This window comes from Heptranchias perlo, chromosome 3 (genome assembly GCF_035084215.1).
Source record: "Heptranchias perlo isolate sHepPer1 chromosome 3, sHepPer1.hap1, whole genome shotgun sequence".
Lineage (NCBI taxonomy): Eukaryota > Metazoa > Chordata > Chondrichthyes > Hexanchiformes > Hexanchidae > Heptranchias > Heptranchias perlo.
Window position 1 is genome coordinate 59,980,135 of NC_090327.1, and position 19,578 is coordinate 59,999,712.

Below are 19,578 nucleotides of genomic sequence, written 5' to 3' on the forward strand. Positions count from 1 at the left end.
CAGTATGCTTTCCCTGCTCTTTCTTGAATAACGCCAAGGGATATTTCATGTTCAAATGAACAGCTGAGCCTGTTTAATATCTCATCCAAAAGTTGACTCCTCTGACAATGCAACACTCCCTTAGTACTACCTGAAATGTCAGCCTAGAAGCAACTATCTGTAATATTTGCGGCAGGTCTGGCAGACATTTTGTTTGTGGCAGTGATTATCTTCAGAACTGTGTTAGGGAAGATAAATGTCATAAACAAACATGTTAATTACCACTTCTCAGGCCGTTTAGCACTTGTCTGAGCCTCCCGAATTACAGTATTGTGATTTATGGAAGTAAAAATAAAATTAACTTGTTATGAATTAAAATAAATTGCCAAATATCCCGGATACTGATTTTTGAGCAAGGGCTATGATAGTTATAGCCATTGGATCCTCCTCAACCGAGTTTGTACACTCAAAACGGCTGTCTGAAATGCCAGCATCTTACAGCTGCGTCCGAGCTTCTGCCATTCTAGGGTTGCCACTTTCTACACTCAAATCAGATGGCCTTTAGGTCTTCCTGCTTTCTTGGCTGAAGACCAAAAGCACTGACATACCTCAAAGGTATGTTATCTTTCTCTTTCCAGAACTTGTGCTCAACAATTTTTTCTTAGTTGAATTTGACCCTTGCTTATGTTCTAAATATTGAGCCATCAAAGCCGTTTACTCCTACGCTTCCATTTAGGTTCTGTTTAATTTTGCAGTATGTTTTGTTTCCGTAGACGAGAAAGTTCAATATAAGACTTGCAATAAAAGAAAATGTAATTTTATACATACATTTGTCTTTTGTTGGTGTTTTTTTACTGTACAATGCCAGCTCTGTAGCAGACAGGTTCATATTCAATCGCCCCCCCAAATGGGATAACACTGCGTTTCACACGCCTGTTCACGTGGTTGCAGCTCAGAACACTGAGTCAGGCGTGCAGCCAGCGCTGCTCATTGCTGTGTGCCTGTTTGCGGGGACAGGAAATCAAACTTCACTGACGCCACTTGGAGGCAGCCTGCACTTCTTAAAGGGGAGGTGCATTCTGGCTGCAGACACCAGGGGAGTAATTTTAACCCCCAAGAACAGGTGGGTTGGGGTTGGGTTCGAGATTAAAGTAGCAGCTTTTTGGAGCGGGATCGCATCCCAGCTCCAATGCGCCCACTTCCAGGTTTAACCCAGGCGCGTTATGAAGCGCGCGCACAACAGAAACCCACCAGCACTTAAAGCCAGCAGGCCGATTATTTAAAGGGCCAATTCAGGTAGTTGAAACACTTTAGGTACTTAACATTTTGTGGATTCTGCAACAGAACCGGATTTAGCTACTCCTGAGCGTGTCTCCCGTGGCTTCTGAAACACGCCATTGAAACGGAGGCGAGTTGCAGCCGAAGCTCATTTGACCCTTTAAACCAGTGATTGACACACCTCAATAAAAGGTGAGGTATTACAGCTGGGCACTCAGTTCTCCCAGATAAACGTTTGGCTGGGAGTTCTTTGTGTTGAGACTGAGAATTCTTGTGTTCAGACAAATTTACCTACATTTTGGAGCGCCTCAAGCTGACGAGATCAGGATGGGAGGTGCAAAGGATCTATTCCACAGTACAGCGGAAGAGGAGGAAAATGAAGATGGGGAATGCATCGCCAGCGCAGCCGCGCACATAACTGCCTGTGATGCCAGGGATTAACTCATCTCTAACAGGTTCTTATAATGAGATGTGCAAATTGAAGACTTTGAAATACTAAGGCCGCCTGGAACAACCACCACCAACCCATTCCCCGCACCCCCCCGCCCCCCCCAAGTCTTTGCACAAAACAGTCCTTCAACCTCGCATACACCCATTGCACACATGCCCATTGGATGGCACATGTCTTCATGTCTTGGCATTAATGAAACACATGAAAGGGCGAATTCACAAAGGGGTCTCAATAATGGCCAAGACGTGGCAGTGGTGGTGATAATGATTAAATTTAAAGTGCCATAACAAAAAAATATATAAATTAACAACATGACAGCTCATCAAACACCTTAGTGCATACCTTGGTTCATTACAATTGCTTAGTCTTTCCCTTTGTACAACTTCTATGTGGTGCATCCCTATGGCTTTAGCAGAGGTAGTGACAGGTTTCTCAGATCCCTGCCCTGACTGCTGAAATGCTCTTGGCCTCTGGGTTTTGCAGCCCACGAGGGCCCCACCAACGACTGCTCGACCTGCACCTGTGCAGGGGCAGACCCTGTCATCATCCTGATTACTTCCCTGGTGCCTGAGAGGAGGCAGCATTGTGGGTACTGGTTGAGGAGGGGGCAACGGGTGAGATGTGGGAGCGCTTTGAGTGGAGTCCGCATTTCTATGTCCCCTTTCACCAACATCCCTCTCCCAGGCCAGCGCTATATCACTCCCACCACTCTGCTGGCCAGCAGGTTGGTGAGCAGATGTGCCACGTTGTAAGACCGCGGCTAATGTATCTGACTGCCTGTTTAAGGTGGCAGACGTGTTGGCATCCATAGTCCACACGGTTGTTGTCATGGCCTGCATGGACTCATTTGAGAGCAGTGCTTGATGCTCAATGGAGGCTACCATTCTCTCCATCACAGATATTCTAGCACTTACCTGTGCCACCAATCCGCTAGCAATGAAGTTGGGCTCCTCCATCCTCTCCACTATTGTAGAGAGTGAGCGGGGCACTTTTTCCATCACCTCGCAAAGTTGCTGCTGTACTTCTGTCATTCTTCTTTTCAATGATGGCCCCCGGGGTTCAGCAAATACATCCAGCTGAGCAGAGTTTGGAGAGGTGTGTGCCCCCCGACACGGACTCTCCTTAGCTGCCCCTGCCACCAGTGTCTGCTCATGTTCACTTGTGAGTGGTGAATCACCAGGTGACAACCCAACTAACTATCTAACATGACCCACCGAATCAGCACTGGTGCATAGCTGTATGTCCTGTGTCGGTGCACCCTCAGAAGGAATGAGCTCCTCTGAGGAATCGTTTTCTTCCATTTCTGCTGATTCCTCGTGAAGACCCTGTAAGATAACAGAGAGCGATATTAATCATTCATCGCAAAAGTGACAATCTTTCCAATGACCATACTGAGGTCTGGCAGTTACACAATTGATAAAATCAATTTATCATGTGTGTGAGAAATGTTAAAGTTCTGTCACCAGCCATCTGCAGGTTGCCAGTCTCTTCATCTCCAATGGATAGGCATGCAACAGTCTGATTTATTTCCAAGGCCTCCAACTCCACATCTGTCACCTCCACTGTGGTGGGCCACCTCCAGTTCTGCTCCTCTTCCTTGCGTTTTGCGCACTCTTCTCCTACAAGGGGAGAAAGACCAGACCTGTGAGTGAGGGTGACGTATTCACCCGATGGATGCATTGCTTTGGGTGAGGCTGACTATGAAAGAGATGCATCAGAGAGTGACTATCAGACAGATTCATCACATTGTATCAGGATTGGGGTGAGTGGCAGTGGTGGGTGAATAAATGGGCAGTTGAGAAAGTGCACAGAAAGTGAAGGATGGTTGCTGATGCTAATATTTAAGTAGTCCAACAGTTTTATTTGAAAATCACAAGCTTTCGGAGATTATCTCCTTCGTCAGGTGACGAAGGAGATAATCACCGAAAGCTTGTGATTTTCAAATAAAACTGTTGGACTATAACCTGGTGTTGTAAGATTCTTTACATTTGTCAACCCCAGTCCATCACCGGCATCTCCACATCAATATTTAAGTAGGTGTGAGGTGTTGTGCGATGGGGTAGGCGTGCCAACATAAAGTGATGGAGGGGGTTGGGAGGGTGGTGGGGGGTGTTGTACACCACAGGATGTGGGTGAATCAACAACTGCAATCACTTTTCCTGACCTGGTTAGGTCATTAAGACGCTTCCTGCACTGAACTCAAGACCTAGACATCAGGCTCCTGCTGCTCACCTCTTCTGCCACCTACAGCCAAGCATTTTTGGTTACAGAGCCAGGTTACTTCCTGCCATCCATTGGAAACATTACCTCCCTCCTTGCTCTCATTGCAGCCAGCAGTACATCCAGGGAGGCATCATTAAATCTTGGGGCAGACTTTGCTTTCCTGGACTCCATTTCTCCATCAAAATCCATTCTTCAACTGGTCCTTTAAATAGTGGGCTTTAAATCGCGTCATTCGGGTGTGCAGTAGGCCGGCTGCGCAGCTTGGAGACACGCAACCCAGAAGATAATTGCCTGCAATCAAGATACGATTGCAGATTTAAACGTGCTCACTTTGCCTCCGGGTCCTCCACGCACAAATCCACCCACCTGCTGACTTCCCAGCGCCATGCTGAAATCATTGTCAAAGGGATAAAATGGTTGCAAGAGTTGCAGAACGAACCCCCGGATTCTCTGATGCAGCCTTGGAGACCCTGGTCCAGTCGGTTGGCAAGCGGAGGACAGTCCAGGAAGAGGTGGCTGAAGAGGTAAATGCCAGGAGCTTAGCTCCTAGGACGTGGCTGCAATGTTGAAAGAAGTTTAATGACTTCATCATGGTTGTCAAGTTAAGAATCCTCGCTCTCGGCTCAATTACTCTCCTCTCACACCTGCACCATCTCCAGCCTCACTACTCACAATACTCTCCTCCATCGCTTCCCTTCACTCTCCTACAATCACTGCACCACACTTCGTGACTGCCTCGGGCCACACAACATGCCGCAGCCTGCAGGGCCTCAAGGCCCAAAGCTGCTCGAGATCGCCCACCACGGCCATCTGAAGTGTCCTCAACGGAAGTTCAGCAGCCTTTCACCTTCCAAGCTATAGCCGCCATGGATAGACTTCGTCGGAACGCTAGGATATGTAAACGAGCACAGAAGGCAGGGTGATTCTTAATTCTGCAAGTTGATTGTAATGCAACTACGAAGTGAGTTCTTGCAGTAAAAAAAATTTTCTGGATTTGGTGTTGGCCCAAAAATGAGCCCAGACGAATTTCCACCCTCGTGAGTCAAGTGAGGAAAATGCTTGCTTTGCTTCACTTATGAATAGCTGCAGCATCTCAATGTTATACAGGTCACACACTGAAGCCGTCATTTCATATATTCACAGAAACTTACAGCACAGAAGGAGGCCATTTGGCCCATCATGTCTGTGCCAGCTCTTTGAAAGAGCTATCCAATTAGTCCTGTTCTCCTGCTCTTTCCCCATAGCCCTGCAAATTTTTCCCTGTCAAGTATATATCCAATTCCTTATTGAAAGTTACTTTTGAATCTGCTTCCACCACCCTCTCAGGCAATGCATTCCAGATCACAACAACTTGCTGTGTTTAAAAAAAAATTCTCCTCATCTCCCCTCTGGTTCTTTTGTGAAGTATCTTAAATTTGTGCCCTCTGGTTACCGACCCTCCCACCGGTGAAAACAGTTTCTTCCATTTATTATATCAAAACCCCATATAATTTTAAACACATGTAATAAATCTCCCCTTAACCTTTTCTGCTCTGAGGAGAACAATATCAGCTTCTCCAGTCTCTCTAGTCACTTGGATCCAATTTTTCAGCCCTATTAATATAAACTAATACAAGATTTCACAAATGGCCAGCTAACATGGCCATTCTTATTTAATTCCTAGGTCTTATCACAATTGTTATTGGAAAAGACTTATAAACGGAATTTTAAGAGCTAACATAAACGTATTCGTGCTCCGAAATGTACTGTAATCTCAAAGAAATTTATCAGCAGATCAAACATGTTTTGTAAATTGAGCTATAAAATCAAAAAAATGGTGAGCAGCATATAGCAAATCTTGATTTTTTTTCCAGTAAATGTTCTGCTTAAAGTCTACTATGGGAACAAATAGTAAATGGTTTGGTACAGTATCATTCCATTATGGATCTTTCCACCTACGTTGTACAGCGTGGTTATATAAATGTAAAGAAACATAATGAACTTCCGTACTGTAAGTGGGCGTTGCCAGTATTGAGTTTGAAAGAAATGTTGTTACAGCAACAATATCCAGGAAAAAGCATTGAAACAAATTCGAACTTTGGTGAGATTGAGAACTATAAAATGAATGAAGCCAGTTCAAAGAGGTTTTATCCTTTCTTAATAGTGTCCTTGACAGTCCAAGCCGACTAGATGAAGAACATCGATTGATAGCACGATATGCAGCACGACTTGCTGCTGAGGCAGCGTCTTCAGTAAGTAGTGAACCAAACAGTCTGCTTTCTTTCAGTTTCTTTTTTTAATGTGTTGCAGCTGAACCGCCTAATATTAGCTGCAGCATCACAAATATATAAATTTATCTTTTTTAAAGTTCCTTCAAAGCATGCAGTACAGTGCTGAAGTCCACTTTGTGTGGTGTGTCCTGCTTCTGGAACTTGGTTTCCTGGTATAGAAACCTAAAATGATATAGCACAGAAGGAGGCCATTCGGCCCATCATGTCTTTGAAAGAGCTACCCAAATAGTCCCATTGACCTGCCCTTTCCCCGTAGCCTTACAAATATTCCCCCTTCAAATATTTATCCAATTCTCTTTTGAAAGTTATTATTGAATCTGCTTCCACCACCCTTTCAGGCAGATCATAACAATTTGCAGCGTAAAAACATTTGTCCTCATATCGCCTCTGGCTCTTTTGCGAATTACCTTAAATGTGTGTCCTCTGGTTACCGACCCGTCTGCCACTGGAAACAGTTTCTCCTTATTTACTCTATCAAAACCTTTTATGATTTTGAACTCCTCCATTAAATCTCCCCTTAAACATTTCTGCTCTAAGGAGAACAATCTCAGCTTCTCTAGTCTCTCCACATAACTGAAGTTCCACATCCCTGGCCCATTCTAGTAAATCTCCTCTGCACCCTGTCTAAGGCCTTGATATCCTTCCTAAAGTGAGGTGGCCAGAATTGCACACAGTACTCCAGCTGTGGCCTAGCCAATGATTTATAAAGGTTTAGCATAACTTTCTTGCTTTTGTACTCTATGCCTCTGTTTATATAGCCAAGGATCCCATATGCTTTTTTAAAAGCCTTCTCAACTTGTCCAGCCACCTTCAAAAAGATTTGTGTATGTACACCTCAAGGTCTCTCTGTTCCTGCACTCCCTTTAAAATTGTACCATTTAGTTTATATTGCCTCTTCTCATTCTTCCTACCAAAATGTATCACTTCACGCTTCTCTGCGTTAAATTTCATCTGCCACATGTCTGCCCATTTCTCCAGTATGTCTGTGTCCTCCTGAAGTCTGTACTATCCTCCTCACTGTTTACTACATTTCCGAGTTTCGTGTCATCTACAAACTTTGAAATTATGCCCTGTACACCCAAGTCCAGGTCATTAATACATATCAAAAAGACCAATGGTCCTAATGCCAACCCCTGGGTATCACCACTGTATACTTCCCTCCAGTCTGTAAAACAACCGTTCATCACTACTCTCTGCTCTCTGTCTCTTAGCCAATTTCGTATCCCTTTAATTCCTTGGGCTTCAGTTTTGCTAACAAATTTATTACGTGGCACTTGATCAAACGCCTTTTGAAAGTCCTGATGTGGAGATGCCGGTGATGGACTGGGGTGGACAAATGTAAGGAATCTTACAACACCAGGTTATAGTCCAACAATTTTATTTTAAAATCACAAGCTTTCGGAGATTATCTCCTTCGTCAGGTGAGTGAGTGAGTGAAAGGTTCTCAAATCGCATATCTTATATTAGGCTGGGACATGCCTGTGTCGATGATCTGGCATGTCTTGCAGAGGTTGCCTTGGCAGAGTTGTGTGGTGTCGTGGATGCTGTTCTCCTGAAAGCTAGGTAATTTGCTGCGAACGATACCACCATCACAGATACCACCATCACACGAGAGGACACCACCCACCAGGTACATGGTTCATACTCCTGTGACTCAGCCAACGTTGTCTACCTCATACGTTGCAGCAAAGGATGCCCCGGAGCATGGTACATTGGCGAGACCATGCAGACACTGCGACAACGGATGAATGGACATCGCGCAACAATCGCCAGACAGGAGGGTTCCCTCCCAGTCGGGGAACACGTTAGCAGTCAAGGACATTCAGCCACTGATCTTCGGGTAAGCGTTCTCCAAGGCGGCCTTTGAGACACACGACAACGCAAAATCGTCGAGCAGAAATTGATAGCCAAGTTCCGCACCCATGAGGACGGCCTCAACCGGGATCTTGGGTTCATGTCACGCTACACGTAAGCAGGGAAAAAAAAAAGTGATCTGTTTTTAATACAACTGGACATTCTCTCTCTCTCTCTCTCTGCCTTTCAGGTCTCTTTCTCTCTCTGGCTTTGTAACCTGACCCATTGTGTATTCAGAACTGTTTTCCGTGGCTAACCTGTCTGAACACCAACGACACCTTTGATTGGTGTGAGCGTGTCCCAGCCTAATATAAGATATGCAATTTGAGAACCTTTCACTCACTCACCTGATGAAGGAGATAATCTCCGAAAGCTTGTGATTTTAAAATAAAATTGTTGGACTATAACCTGGTGTTGTAAGATTCCTTACATTTTGAAAGGCCATATACACATCAACCGCACTACCCTCATCAACCCTCTCCGTTACTTCATCAAAGAATTCAATAAAGTTAGTCAAACACGATTTGCCTTTAACAAATCGTGCTGGCTGTCATTTATTAACCCATATTTTTGCAAGTGAAAATTAATTTTGTCTTGCATTATTGTCTCTAGAAGTTTCCCTACCATAACTGGTCCATAATCAGCAGTTTAAAAAATGAAAACATTTTATGAATTGAATATTTTAGGAAGTTCAGATATATTTTTGCATGGATTTGTGATAGGATGAAGAAGTATATTTGCAGATGATTGTTACTGTTTTGGGCTCATAAAACTGCTATGTCCCATAAACTGAAAATTATTATTTTATTTTAAATAATCCACCGGAACCTGATTTTACCTATTCAAGCCATAAGAATTTAGAAGAAATAAATCTATGTGGAACACGTCTTAATAATTCTTTATAGTTTTAAAAAAATTTAATTTGCTTTGCATATGCAGTAAACAAAATTTTTTTTCCAATCTATAGTGTTGGTCTTTTTTTCTTAAAATAACCATTGCATTTGGCAGAATTTTGCTGAATCTTAAAAGTTAAATTTGTTACAAAATTTAAAGATTACAAAATAAGTATTATTAAAGCTGTAATGCAGTTTCCTGTGGTTTCTGCAGTGAGTCGAGTATTAGAAAAACTATTACTGATAAATGACCACTGTGGGGTAGAAGAGCTTTAAGTAAATGTAGATTTACCACCTTGGTCTCTGTATATGGGGTTGTAAGGGGCTGCTCACCCATACTGCCCATCATCCTGGAATGCAAAGATAACCCTTAGCTAGTTTTCTCTACTACCACTTTCTCTTTTTGAACCCCTCTCCCCTCCCACTGCACCTTACCTCCTAAAACAAGTGTGAAGAGCTCATGGATTTCTTTGTCATTGAGATTGAGAACATCTATTCAGCTGCCTCTGCTGCATCCCCACGCCCCCACCTTCCCCTTGCCCAACAAATCAAACCTACTCCAAGGCTCCCTCTTGCCCTGAACCCATTTCTTTCTCTAGTTTCTCTCCCATTTCCCCTCATGCCCTCTCTGAGCCCATCTTGTCCATGAGACCCACCTCTTGCTCTCTTGACACCATGCTCACTAAACCTCTGATGATCCAACTTTCTTTTCTGGCCCATGGCTGACATTGTAAATAGTTCCCTCCCCTCAGGTACTGCCCCTCTCCCTTTCAAAACATCACACTCCTTTTAAAAAAAAAACCACGCTCGACCTCTTGCAAACCACCACCCCATTTCCAACCTCCCCTTCCCCTCCAAAGTAGTGTTACCTCACAAATCCATGCCCATCTTTCCCGCAACTCCATGTTTGAATCTCTCTAATTAGGTTTCTGCCCGTACAACAGCTCTGAAATGGCACTAATTAAAGTCACAAATGACATCTTCTGTGACTCGTGCACTATACCTCCTCATCCTTCTCAACCTTGACACATTCAACGACACCTCTTCTTACAATGCCTCTCCTCCATTGTCCAGCCCAGTGTGGCTGGACAATTGGTTCCACTCTTACCTATCTGATTGTAAGCATCGCCTGCAATGGCTTCTCATCCCATCCTCACACCAAGACCTCTGGAATCTCTCAAGTCCTTGACTCCCTCCTCTTCCTCATCTACATGCTGCCTCTTGGCAACATCATCTGAAGATATGGGGTCAGGTTCTATGTACCCTGACGACACCAGGCTCTACTTCTCCACCATCTCTCTCGACTCCTCCACTGCCTGTGTGTTATCAGACTGCCCGTCCAACATTCAGTCTTTCCTCCACTTTAAACAACAGGAAGACCGAAGCCATTGGCTTTGGCCCCCACCGCAAACTCTGTACCCTCGCGACCGATTCCGACCCCTTTCCTGGACACTGGCTCAGGTTAAACCAAACTTTGCAATGTTGGCATCCTATTTGATTGATATGAGCTTCAAATCTCATATTCATGCCATCAAAATGACCGCCTACTCCAACATCCTAACATCGTCCATCTGCTGCTGAAACCCTAATCCTTGACTTTGTCACCTCCAGGCTCAAGTATTCCAATGTTGTCTTGGCCAGCCTCCCATCTTCCACCCTCTGTAATATTTAGCTAATCAAAAACTCTTCACCAAGCCCCGTTCACACATCACCCCTATCCTCACTGACCCAAGTTGACTCCGTCACCCAATACCTCCAATTTAACATTTTCATCTTCATGGCCTTGCCCCTCCCTATCTCTGCAACCTCCTCCAGTCCTACCATCCCCCAGAACTGTGCATTCCTCAAACCCTGGCCTCTTACACATCCCCTGACTCCTTCGTCCCACCATTGGCGGCTGTGCCTCCAGCCGTCTAGGCCCTAAGTTCTGGAATTCCCTCTCGAAATCTCTCCGTCTCCCACCTCCCTCTTCTCCTTTAAGACCCTCCTTAAAACTCACCTCTTTGACCAAACTCAGCCTTCATCCATCTGGGCCTTCTCCCAATATCCCCACCATCACAGAAGCCAGTCTTCAGCCAATTCAACTCACTCCACGTGATATCAAGAAACGGCTGAGCGCACTGGATACAGCAAAGGCTATGGGCCCCGACAACATCCTGGCTGTAGTGCTGAAGACTTGTGCTCCAGAACTAGCTGCACCTCTAGCCAAACTGTTCCAGTACAGCTACAACACTGGCATCTACCCGACAATGTGGAAAATTGCCCAGGTATGTCCTGTCCACAAAAAGCAGGACAAATCCAATCTGGCCAATTACCGCCCCATCAGTCTACTCTCAATCATCAGCAAAGTGATGGAAGGTGTCGTCGACAGTGCTATCAAGCGGCACTTACTCACCAATAACCTGCTCACCAGTGCTCAATTTGGGTTCTGCCAGGATCATTCGGCTCCAGACCTCATTACAGCCTTGGTCCAAACATGGACAAAAGAGCTGAATTCCAGAGGTGAGGTGACAGTGACTGCCCTTGACATCAAGGCAGCATTTGACCGCGTGTGGCACCAAGGAGCCCTAGTAAAATTGAAGTCAGTGGGAATCAAGGGGAAAACTCTCCAGTGGCTGGAGTTATACCTAGCATAAAGATGGTAGTGGTTGTTAGAATCATCTCAACCCCAGGACATTGCTGCAATAGTTCCTCAGGGCAGTGTCCTTCCCTCCATCATAAGGTCAGAAATGGGGATGTTAGCTGATGATTGCACAGTGTTCCATTCCATTCGCAACCCCTCAAATAATGAACATAAGAACATAAGAAATAGGAGCAGGAGTAGGCCAATCGGCCCCTCGAGCCTGCTCCGCCATTCAATAAGATCATGGCTGATCTGATCCTAACCTCAAATCTAAATTCATGTCCAATTTCCTGCCCGCTCCCCGTAACCCCTAATTCCCTTTACTTCTAGGAAACTGTCTATTTCTGTTTTAAATTTATTTAATGATGTAGCTTCCACAGCTTCCTGGGGCAGCAAATTTCACAGACCTACTACCCTCTGAGTGAAGAAGTTTCTCCTCATCTCAGTTTTGAAAGAGCAGCCCTTATTCTGAGATTATGCCCCCTAGTTCTAGTTTCACCCATCCTTGGGAACATCCTTACCGCATCCACCCGATCAAGTCCCTTCACAATCTTATATGTTTCAATAAGATCGCCTCTCATTCTTCTGAACTCCAATGAGTAGAGTCCCAATCTACTCAACCTCTCCTCATATGTCCACCACCTCATCCCCGGGATTAACCGAGTGAACCTTCTTTGTACTGCCTCGAGAGCAAGTATGTCTTCTTAAGTATGGAGACCAAAACTGTATGCAGTATTCCAGGTGCGGTCTCACCAATACCTTATATAACTGCAGCAATACCTCCCTGTTTTTATATTCTATCCCCCTAGCAATAAAAGCCAACATTCCGTTGGCCTTCTTGATCACCTGCTGCACCTGCAAACTAACTTTTTGATTTTCTTGCGCTAGGACCCCCAGATCCCTTTGTACTGCAGTACTTTCCAGTTTCTCGCCATTAAGATAATAACTTGCTCTCCGATTTTTCCTGCCAAAGTGCATAACCTCACATTTTCCAATATTGTATTGCATCTGCCAAATCTCCGCCCACTCACCCAGCCTGTCTATATCCTCTTGTAGGTTTTTTATGTCCTCCTCACTCTCTACTTTCCCTCCCATCTTTGTATCATCTGCAAACTTTGATATGTTACACTCGGTCCCCTCCTCCAAATCATTAATATAGATTGTAAAGAGTTGGGGACCCAGCACCGACCCCTGCGGAACACCACTGGCTCCAGGTTGCCAGTCCGAGAATGTACCATTTATCCCAACTCTCTGCTTCCTGTTAGATAACCAATCCTCCACCCATGCCAGAATATTACCCCCAATCCAGTGATTCTTTATCTTGAGCAATAATCTTTTATGTGGCACCTTGTCGAATGCCTTCTGGAAGTCCAAATACACTACGTCCACTGGTTCCCCTTTATCCACCCTGTACGTTACATCCTCAAAGAACTCAAGCAAATTTGTCAGACATGACTTCCCCTTCGTAAAGCCATGCTGACTTTGTCCTATTAAATTATGTTTATCCAAATGTTCTGCTACTGTCTCCTTAATAATAGACTCCAAAATTTGACCCACCACAGATGTTAAGCTAACTGGTCTATAATTTCCAGCCTTCTGCCTACTACCCTTTTTAAATAAGGGTGTTACATTAGCAGTTTTCCAATCTGCCGGGACCTTTGCCGAGGCCAGAGAATTTTGGAATGAAGCAGTCTGTGCCCGCATGCAGCAAGACCTGGACAACATCCAGACTTGGGCTGATAAATGGCAAGTAACATTCGCGCCAGACAAATGCCAGGCAATGACCATCTCCAAGAGAGAGTCTGACCACCTCCCCATGACATTCAACGGCATTACCATCGCCGAATCCCCCACCATCAATATCCTGGGGGTCACCATTAACCAGAATTTAACTGGACCAGCCACATAAATACTGCGGCTACAAGAGCAGGTCATTGGCTGGGTATTCTGCACCAAATGACTCACCTCCTGACTCCCCAAAGCCTTTCCACCATCTACAAGGCACAGGTCAAGAGTGTGATGGAATAGTCTCCACTTGCCTGGATGGGTGCAGCTCCAAGAACACTCAAGAAGCTCGACACCATCCAGGACAAAGCAGCCTGCTTGATGGGCACCCCATCCACCACCCTAAACATTCACTCCCTTCACCACCGGATGCACTGGAGCAACTACCAAGACTTCTATGACAGCACCTCCCAAACCCGTGACCTCTACCACCTAGAAGGACAAGGGCAGCAGGCACATGGGAACAGCACCACCTGCACGTTCCCCTCCAATTCACACACCATCCCGACTTGGAAATATATTGCCGTTCCTTCATTGTCGCTGTGTCAAATCCAGGAACTCCCTTCCTAACAGCACTGTGGGAGAACCTTCACCACACGGACTGCAGCGGTTCAAGAAGGCGGCTCACCACCACCTTCTCAAGGGCAATTAGGGATGGGCAATAAATGCTGGCCTTGCCAGCGACGCCCACATCCCATGAACAAATGGAAAAAAAAAACCCTTTGGTCACCCTTCTTAATGTCTCCTTCTTTAGCTCGGCATCCACTTTTGTCTGATTATGCCACTGTGAAGCACCTTGGGACATTTGTTTATGTTAAAGGCGCTATATAAATGCACGTTATTGTTTGGGCCCATTCATTAATGTTAAATACAGCTTTGTACCGACATTTTCTGGTACGCCATTAACAAAATATATTTTTTCCTATATTTTGAGTTTCTAAAAATAAATGATTCCTTTTTAAGATATTCAATGTTTTTATACTTAATCCCAATTTCCGTTCCATGACCAGAATCCTTTTAATTACCTTCCCCGGAACATTTTTTGTAAATTAGAACTGTCCTTCTCAGAGCAAAGATTAATTGTGGCAAGAGGGCTTTCCCCTGTGCTCAACTTTTAAATTAGAATTTCTGTTTAAATCAACCAAGTAAACAAAAATTAAAGCCCTGTTTTTAACCATGCCCGCCCGCTGAGAACAGCGCGTGCGGGGGGATTAAAATCGAGTTTTGTAACGTACCGCACTGTTCCCAAACCGTTTACGCCGTCTGCCATTTTAACAGGTAATTTTACTCGCTTTTGGGCAGCTGTTCATCCGAGGAAAGTGGGGCCTAATTACAGTGGCAAAGTCATGCTCGATGACATCATCTGGACGCGCACACCATTTTAACTGCAGATAGACAAAGGGCCGCCCAGTTCTAGACCTGCCAGTAAAACCTGGTGACAGATTTTTTTATAGATTTCCTTGTGGACAGGGAGCACAATCGATTTACCAGGGGAGTTCTCCCCAGTGTTCCGGCCAATATTTATCCCTCAACCAACATGATGAAAACTGATTATCTGGTCATTATCACTTTGCTGTTTGTGGGACCTTGCTGTGCACAAATTGGCTGCCATGTTTCCTGCATTGCAACAGTGACTACACTTCAAAAGTACTTCATTGGCTGTGAAACACTTTGGCATGTCCTGAGGTTGTGAAAGGCGGTATATAAATGCAAGTCTTTTTTTTACCTCGGGTCCCCGGTGACGTCCACCAACACCCAAAATTCCGCTCCTGTCGGCCAGCCTACATGTCGTTCCTGCTGGGTTTGGGCGGGAGACTTATTTAAATCATTTAAATATGTTCAGGGTGTTAAAATCTCCCAGGCCTCATGCGGCAAGGAGCCTGACGGATTACCGGTTGCATCAGCCCCGGTCCTCTCACGCCGCACTCCCATCCCAGGTTAAAATCGGGGCTCAAGTCTTACTCACTTCAAAAACTGCTCTACAGGCAGGTAACAAATTTAGATAAAATCTTTAATGGTCTCTCATGCTGTTTTCACTGTGACATCCTTGGCACCTTGGTTTGTCTTAGTAAAGTGAAAATTAAATCAAATCCCTCTAATCCTAATGCTGCAAACAGAATATTTTTCCTTCATAGTTTTGTAGTTTTTTCCTTAAAAGTGACCTCCATTGCAATGAAAGTGTTAAAGAGTGTGCTGACATCACTGCTGAGCCGTCCGACAAATCAATAGTCACTTCCATATTTGACTCCAATCTCCAATGCTTTCTATCGATCTGCAGTTAGAGTGCACTGAGAGATGGACGATATTTTCAGTTTATTCCATTATCACACTTTCAAGGTGCTCAAGCAAAGAAAGTAGCTTCTCAGTGATAGATCTGTGAAGGAATACCACTTTTGTACCCAGCATGAAAGAAGAAAAAGAATAAGTTTGTGCATTGATCTGCTTGAAAAACAAATGTTTGATGCAGCCTAAAAAAAATCTTTCCAAATCTTTCTAGCAACAGCGTGCTCCCTCTGATCTAACCTCTACCATAGATGCAAATAAACAGCAGCGGCAGTTGATTGCTGAACTTGAAAACAAGAATAGGTAAGTAATGCAATCTTCCTTTCATCTTTGTGTACACATTCATTAATATGTATCTTTAATGTTACCATCTTTTCAGGATAATGGTTTTCTACATTTCTGTGTGGGATATTTATCTCAGAACTAACCCTCCTGGTATAATGAGATGATAGAACAACACAATTTGGGGAAAAAAGCAAAAAATAAATTTTAAGGTAATTTAGAGAAGTTTGCTGTGATAATAAAGTTGTAATCATGGCAACTTTACCCTGAAGCAGGCCAGAATAAGACAAAAGTGTGTGGTCAAAATGAGGATGGGTTCTTACTGTTCCTTAATCAGTATGTTGCATGTTAGGCTGATGACTGACAGTGAAGAATCATCCAATCAGGTAATGACGAGTCTTGTCACTTTCCGATTGGCATAGGAAGGTGGTGCTTCATGAGATTGGACATATTGGATGACCAATTTCAAGTGTGTGGGAGCGAGGATGTTGGAGGCAAGAAGTCATGTGATGAAACCTCCAGGAATATGTCCAACCAGAATTGTCAACCCTTGATGAAAGGCAGCCTAGCTCAGATTCATTGGATGGAAAAAATGACTGATCAAACAATGGAAAGGCAGTGGAAGCTATTATTTAATTATGAGATACATAAGATACAGGTTAAATACATATTAGGAGTAAATTGGTGTGCCAAAGACTGGGGTTCACTAGATAAATAGAGAGCAAAAGTGAGGTTTAATAGAAGCATATATTAAATATACGGAGAATAATATCGAAGAAAACAATGATAAAGATAGAAGGAAACAAAAGGAGAAATTGGAAGGCTAACAGAAAGTATGAAAGAAGACTGACCGTGAGTATAAAGGGAAATAGCAAGGGCCTTTATGAATACATAAGAAGTAAAAGGAAAGTCAAAGGATGGGTTGGACCACTTAGAGACAAAGAGCTATCTTGTATTTGAGAGTAAGGAAATGGTAGAGATGCCTAATAAGTATTTTGCCTCAGTTTTTACAGAGGAAGATGAACTGTGTCTGAGGAAATATGGAAAAGCTATTACTAGAGATACATATTCAGAATACTGAAGGAGCTGGGGAGGAGCTGGCAAAGAAATAAAGCATAATTTTTAAACATCTTACTGACAGAGACTAGGGTAATTTTAACCTAATCCGTCCGACGGGAAACTGACGGGATCAGATCAGATTAACACCATACCGTATTTTACTTCCATTGTGTCTGCATTCTTCTTTCTCATCATCATTATTATATACCTCCTCCCGTTGCTGTGGTGCTCTGCAGGTAAGGAGGGTACAAACCAAGAGTGGATGAGCATTAGCCCATTGGGATTAAGGAGACGGAGAATGGGGTGGAAGCTTGTGGTTGTGTGGTACTTTGTGAGGTGTCATGACAAAACTGGAAGTCTTCTTCATTAACCTGGTGCTATCCCTACGTCATGATTTCCATGGTCTTCTCCTCATCGGACGTGGAGTGCTTCGGGTTGAGGATGGCCCCTCAAATGGCAAGCCTCTCATGGGCATTGTGCACCATTTTTTCCTAAGTGAGGTGAAGGCTAACAGTTGAGTATGTGCCAACTGGCATGGAAAGCTGAAGTAAGAGATGTGCCAGTGTTGCTGTTAGTGGAAATGGGTAGCCACACTGTAAGATCCCAAGTTAGTGTTCTCCGTAACCAGGGTACACTGTGAAAAATATGTTTTATAGCTATTAATTTTAGAGGGTGAAGAATTTGCTGGTGTCCAGAGTGCCCAAGGAAGAAAAGGGAGAGTGGCCAGTGTGTTATCTTGTCTGCTCTGGTCAGCTCATTAAAACTTTTGCAGCACTGGTCTGCAGTCCTGGGGGTGGGAGAGTTGGCACTCATTGTCAGCGCCACCCCCCCTCACATGGCATGATCTTTCTAGCACGTTTCCTGCCATAAACACTCAACAATCTGTCTCTCCTAGGTTCTGTTTCATCGAATAGGATTTGCAGGTTGGATTCTGTGAATTTGTGGCATCTTCTTCTCAGCCTCTGTGTCATAGGAACAGAGGAACAGGAGTAGGCCATTCAGACCCTCGTGCCTGCTCTGCCATTTGATAAGATTATGGCTGATCTGTGATCTAACTCCATATACCTGCCTTTGCCCATATTGCTTAATACCTTTGGTTGCCAAAAAGCTATCTATCTCAGATTTAAATGTAGCAATTGAGCTAGTATCAATTGCCGTTTGCGGAAGAGAGTTCCAAACTTCTACCTTTCTAATCTCACTCCTGAAAGGTCTGGCTCTAATTTTTAGACTGTGCCCCCTACTCCTAGAATCCCCAACCAGCGGAAATAGTTTCTCTCTATCCAACCTATCTGTTCCCCTTAATATCTTATAAACTTCAATCAGATCACCCCGTGACCTTCTAAACTCCAGAGAATACAATCCCAATTTGTGTAATCTCTCCTCGTAACTTAACCCTTGAAGTCCGGGTATCATTCTAGTAAACCTACGCTGCACTCCCTCCAAGGCCAATATGTCCTTCCGAAGGTGCGGTGCCCAGAACTGCTCACAGTACTCCAGGTGCGGTCTAACCAGGGTTTTGTATAGCTGCAGCATAACTTCTGCCCCCTTGTACTCCAGTCCTCTAGATATAAAGGCCAGCATTCCATTAGCCTTATTGATTATTTTCTGCACCTGTTCATGGCACTTCAATGATCTATGAACTGAACCCCTCAGTCCCTTTGGACATCCACTGTTTTTAACTTTTTACCATTTAGAAAGTACCCTGTTCTATCCTTTTTTGATCCAAAGTGGATGACCTCACATTTGTCTACATTTGCCACAGTTTTGCCCATTCACCTAATCTATCAATATCCCTTTGTAATTTTATGTTTTCATCCACACTGCTTACAATGCCACCAATCTTTGTGTCATCGGCAAACTTAGATATGAGACTTCCTATGCCTTCATCTTAGTCGTTAATAAATATTGTGAATAATTGAGGCCCCAAGACAGATCCGTGCTGGACTCCACTAGTCACATCCTGCCAATGTGAGTACCTATCCATTATCCCTACTCTCTGTTGCCTTTCGCTCAGCTAACTTCCTAACCAAGTCCGTACTTTTCCCTCGATTCCATAGGCTTCTATCTCAGCTAACAGTCTCTTATGTGGGACTTTATCAAATGCCTTCTGGAAGTCCATATAAATAACATCCATTGACATTCTCCTGTCCACTACTTTAGTCACCTCTTCAAAAAAATTCAATCAGGTTTGTCAGGCACGACCTACCTTTCACAAATCCATGCTGGCTCTCTCTGATTAACTGCCCTTATCCCTTCTTTGGCTGCCTCATCCAGGTTCTTCTGCATTAGCCGGTCTCGTAAAGTAGCACAAACAGTCATGAGACATCCAGTCAACTCACTGAACAAAGCACTCTTACTTACTTGTTGATCCCCCAGCCAACTGCTTCAATCTTCTGCTAGAACTGACTTTTTAAAGGCTGCACTCTAATTTCCATGCACCCTAACACATTGCTACCATTTTTCATGGGGTTTGTGTCAATCACTATTCCAGTGGATATGGAAATCAGTTGGCCCACAAAATTCACCACAAGGAATTTCTAAGTCACTGTATGTATGTGCGTGTCTGTTTGTATATACTGATTTTAATCCAAATAGGAC

The 19,578-nt window shown here is 44.1% G+C and overlaps 1 protein-coding gene across 11 annotated transcripts in view; it reads left to right on the forward strand.

Moving 5' to 3' along the window:
• dtna (dystrobrevin, alpha) overlaps positions 1-19,578 on the forward strand; it is a 199,490-nt gene that overhangs the window by 129,140 nt on the left and 50,772 nt on the right. For all 11 annotated transcript variants that reach the window (XM_067979894.1, XM_067979851.1, XM_067979859.1 and 8 more), the window contains 2 exons: positions 6,075-6,162; positions 15,854-15,942. In XM_067979894.1, the coding sequence (XP_067835995.1) occupies positions 6,075-6,162; positions 15,854-15,942 (177 nt within the window). The remainder of the gene's footprint in view (positions 1-6,074; positions 6,163-15,853; positions 15,943-19,578) is intronic.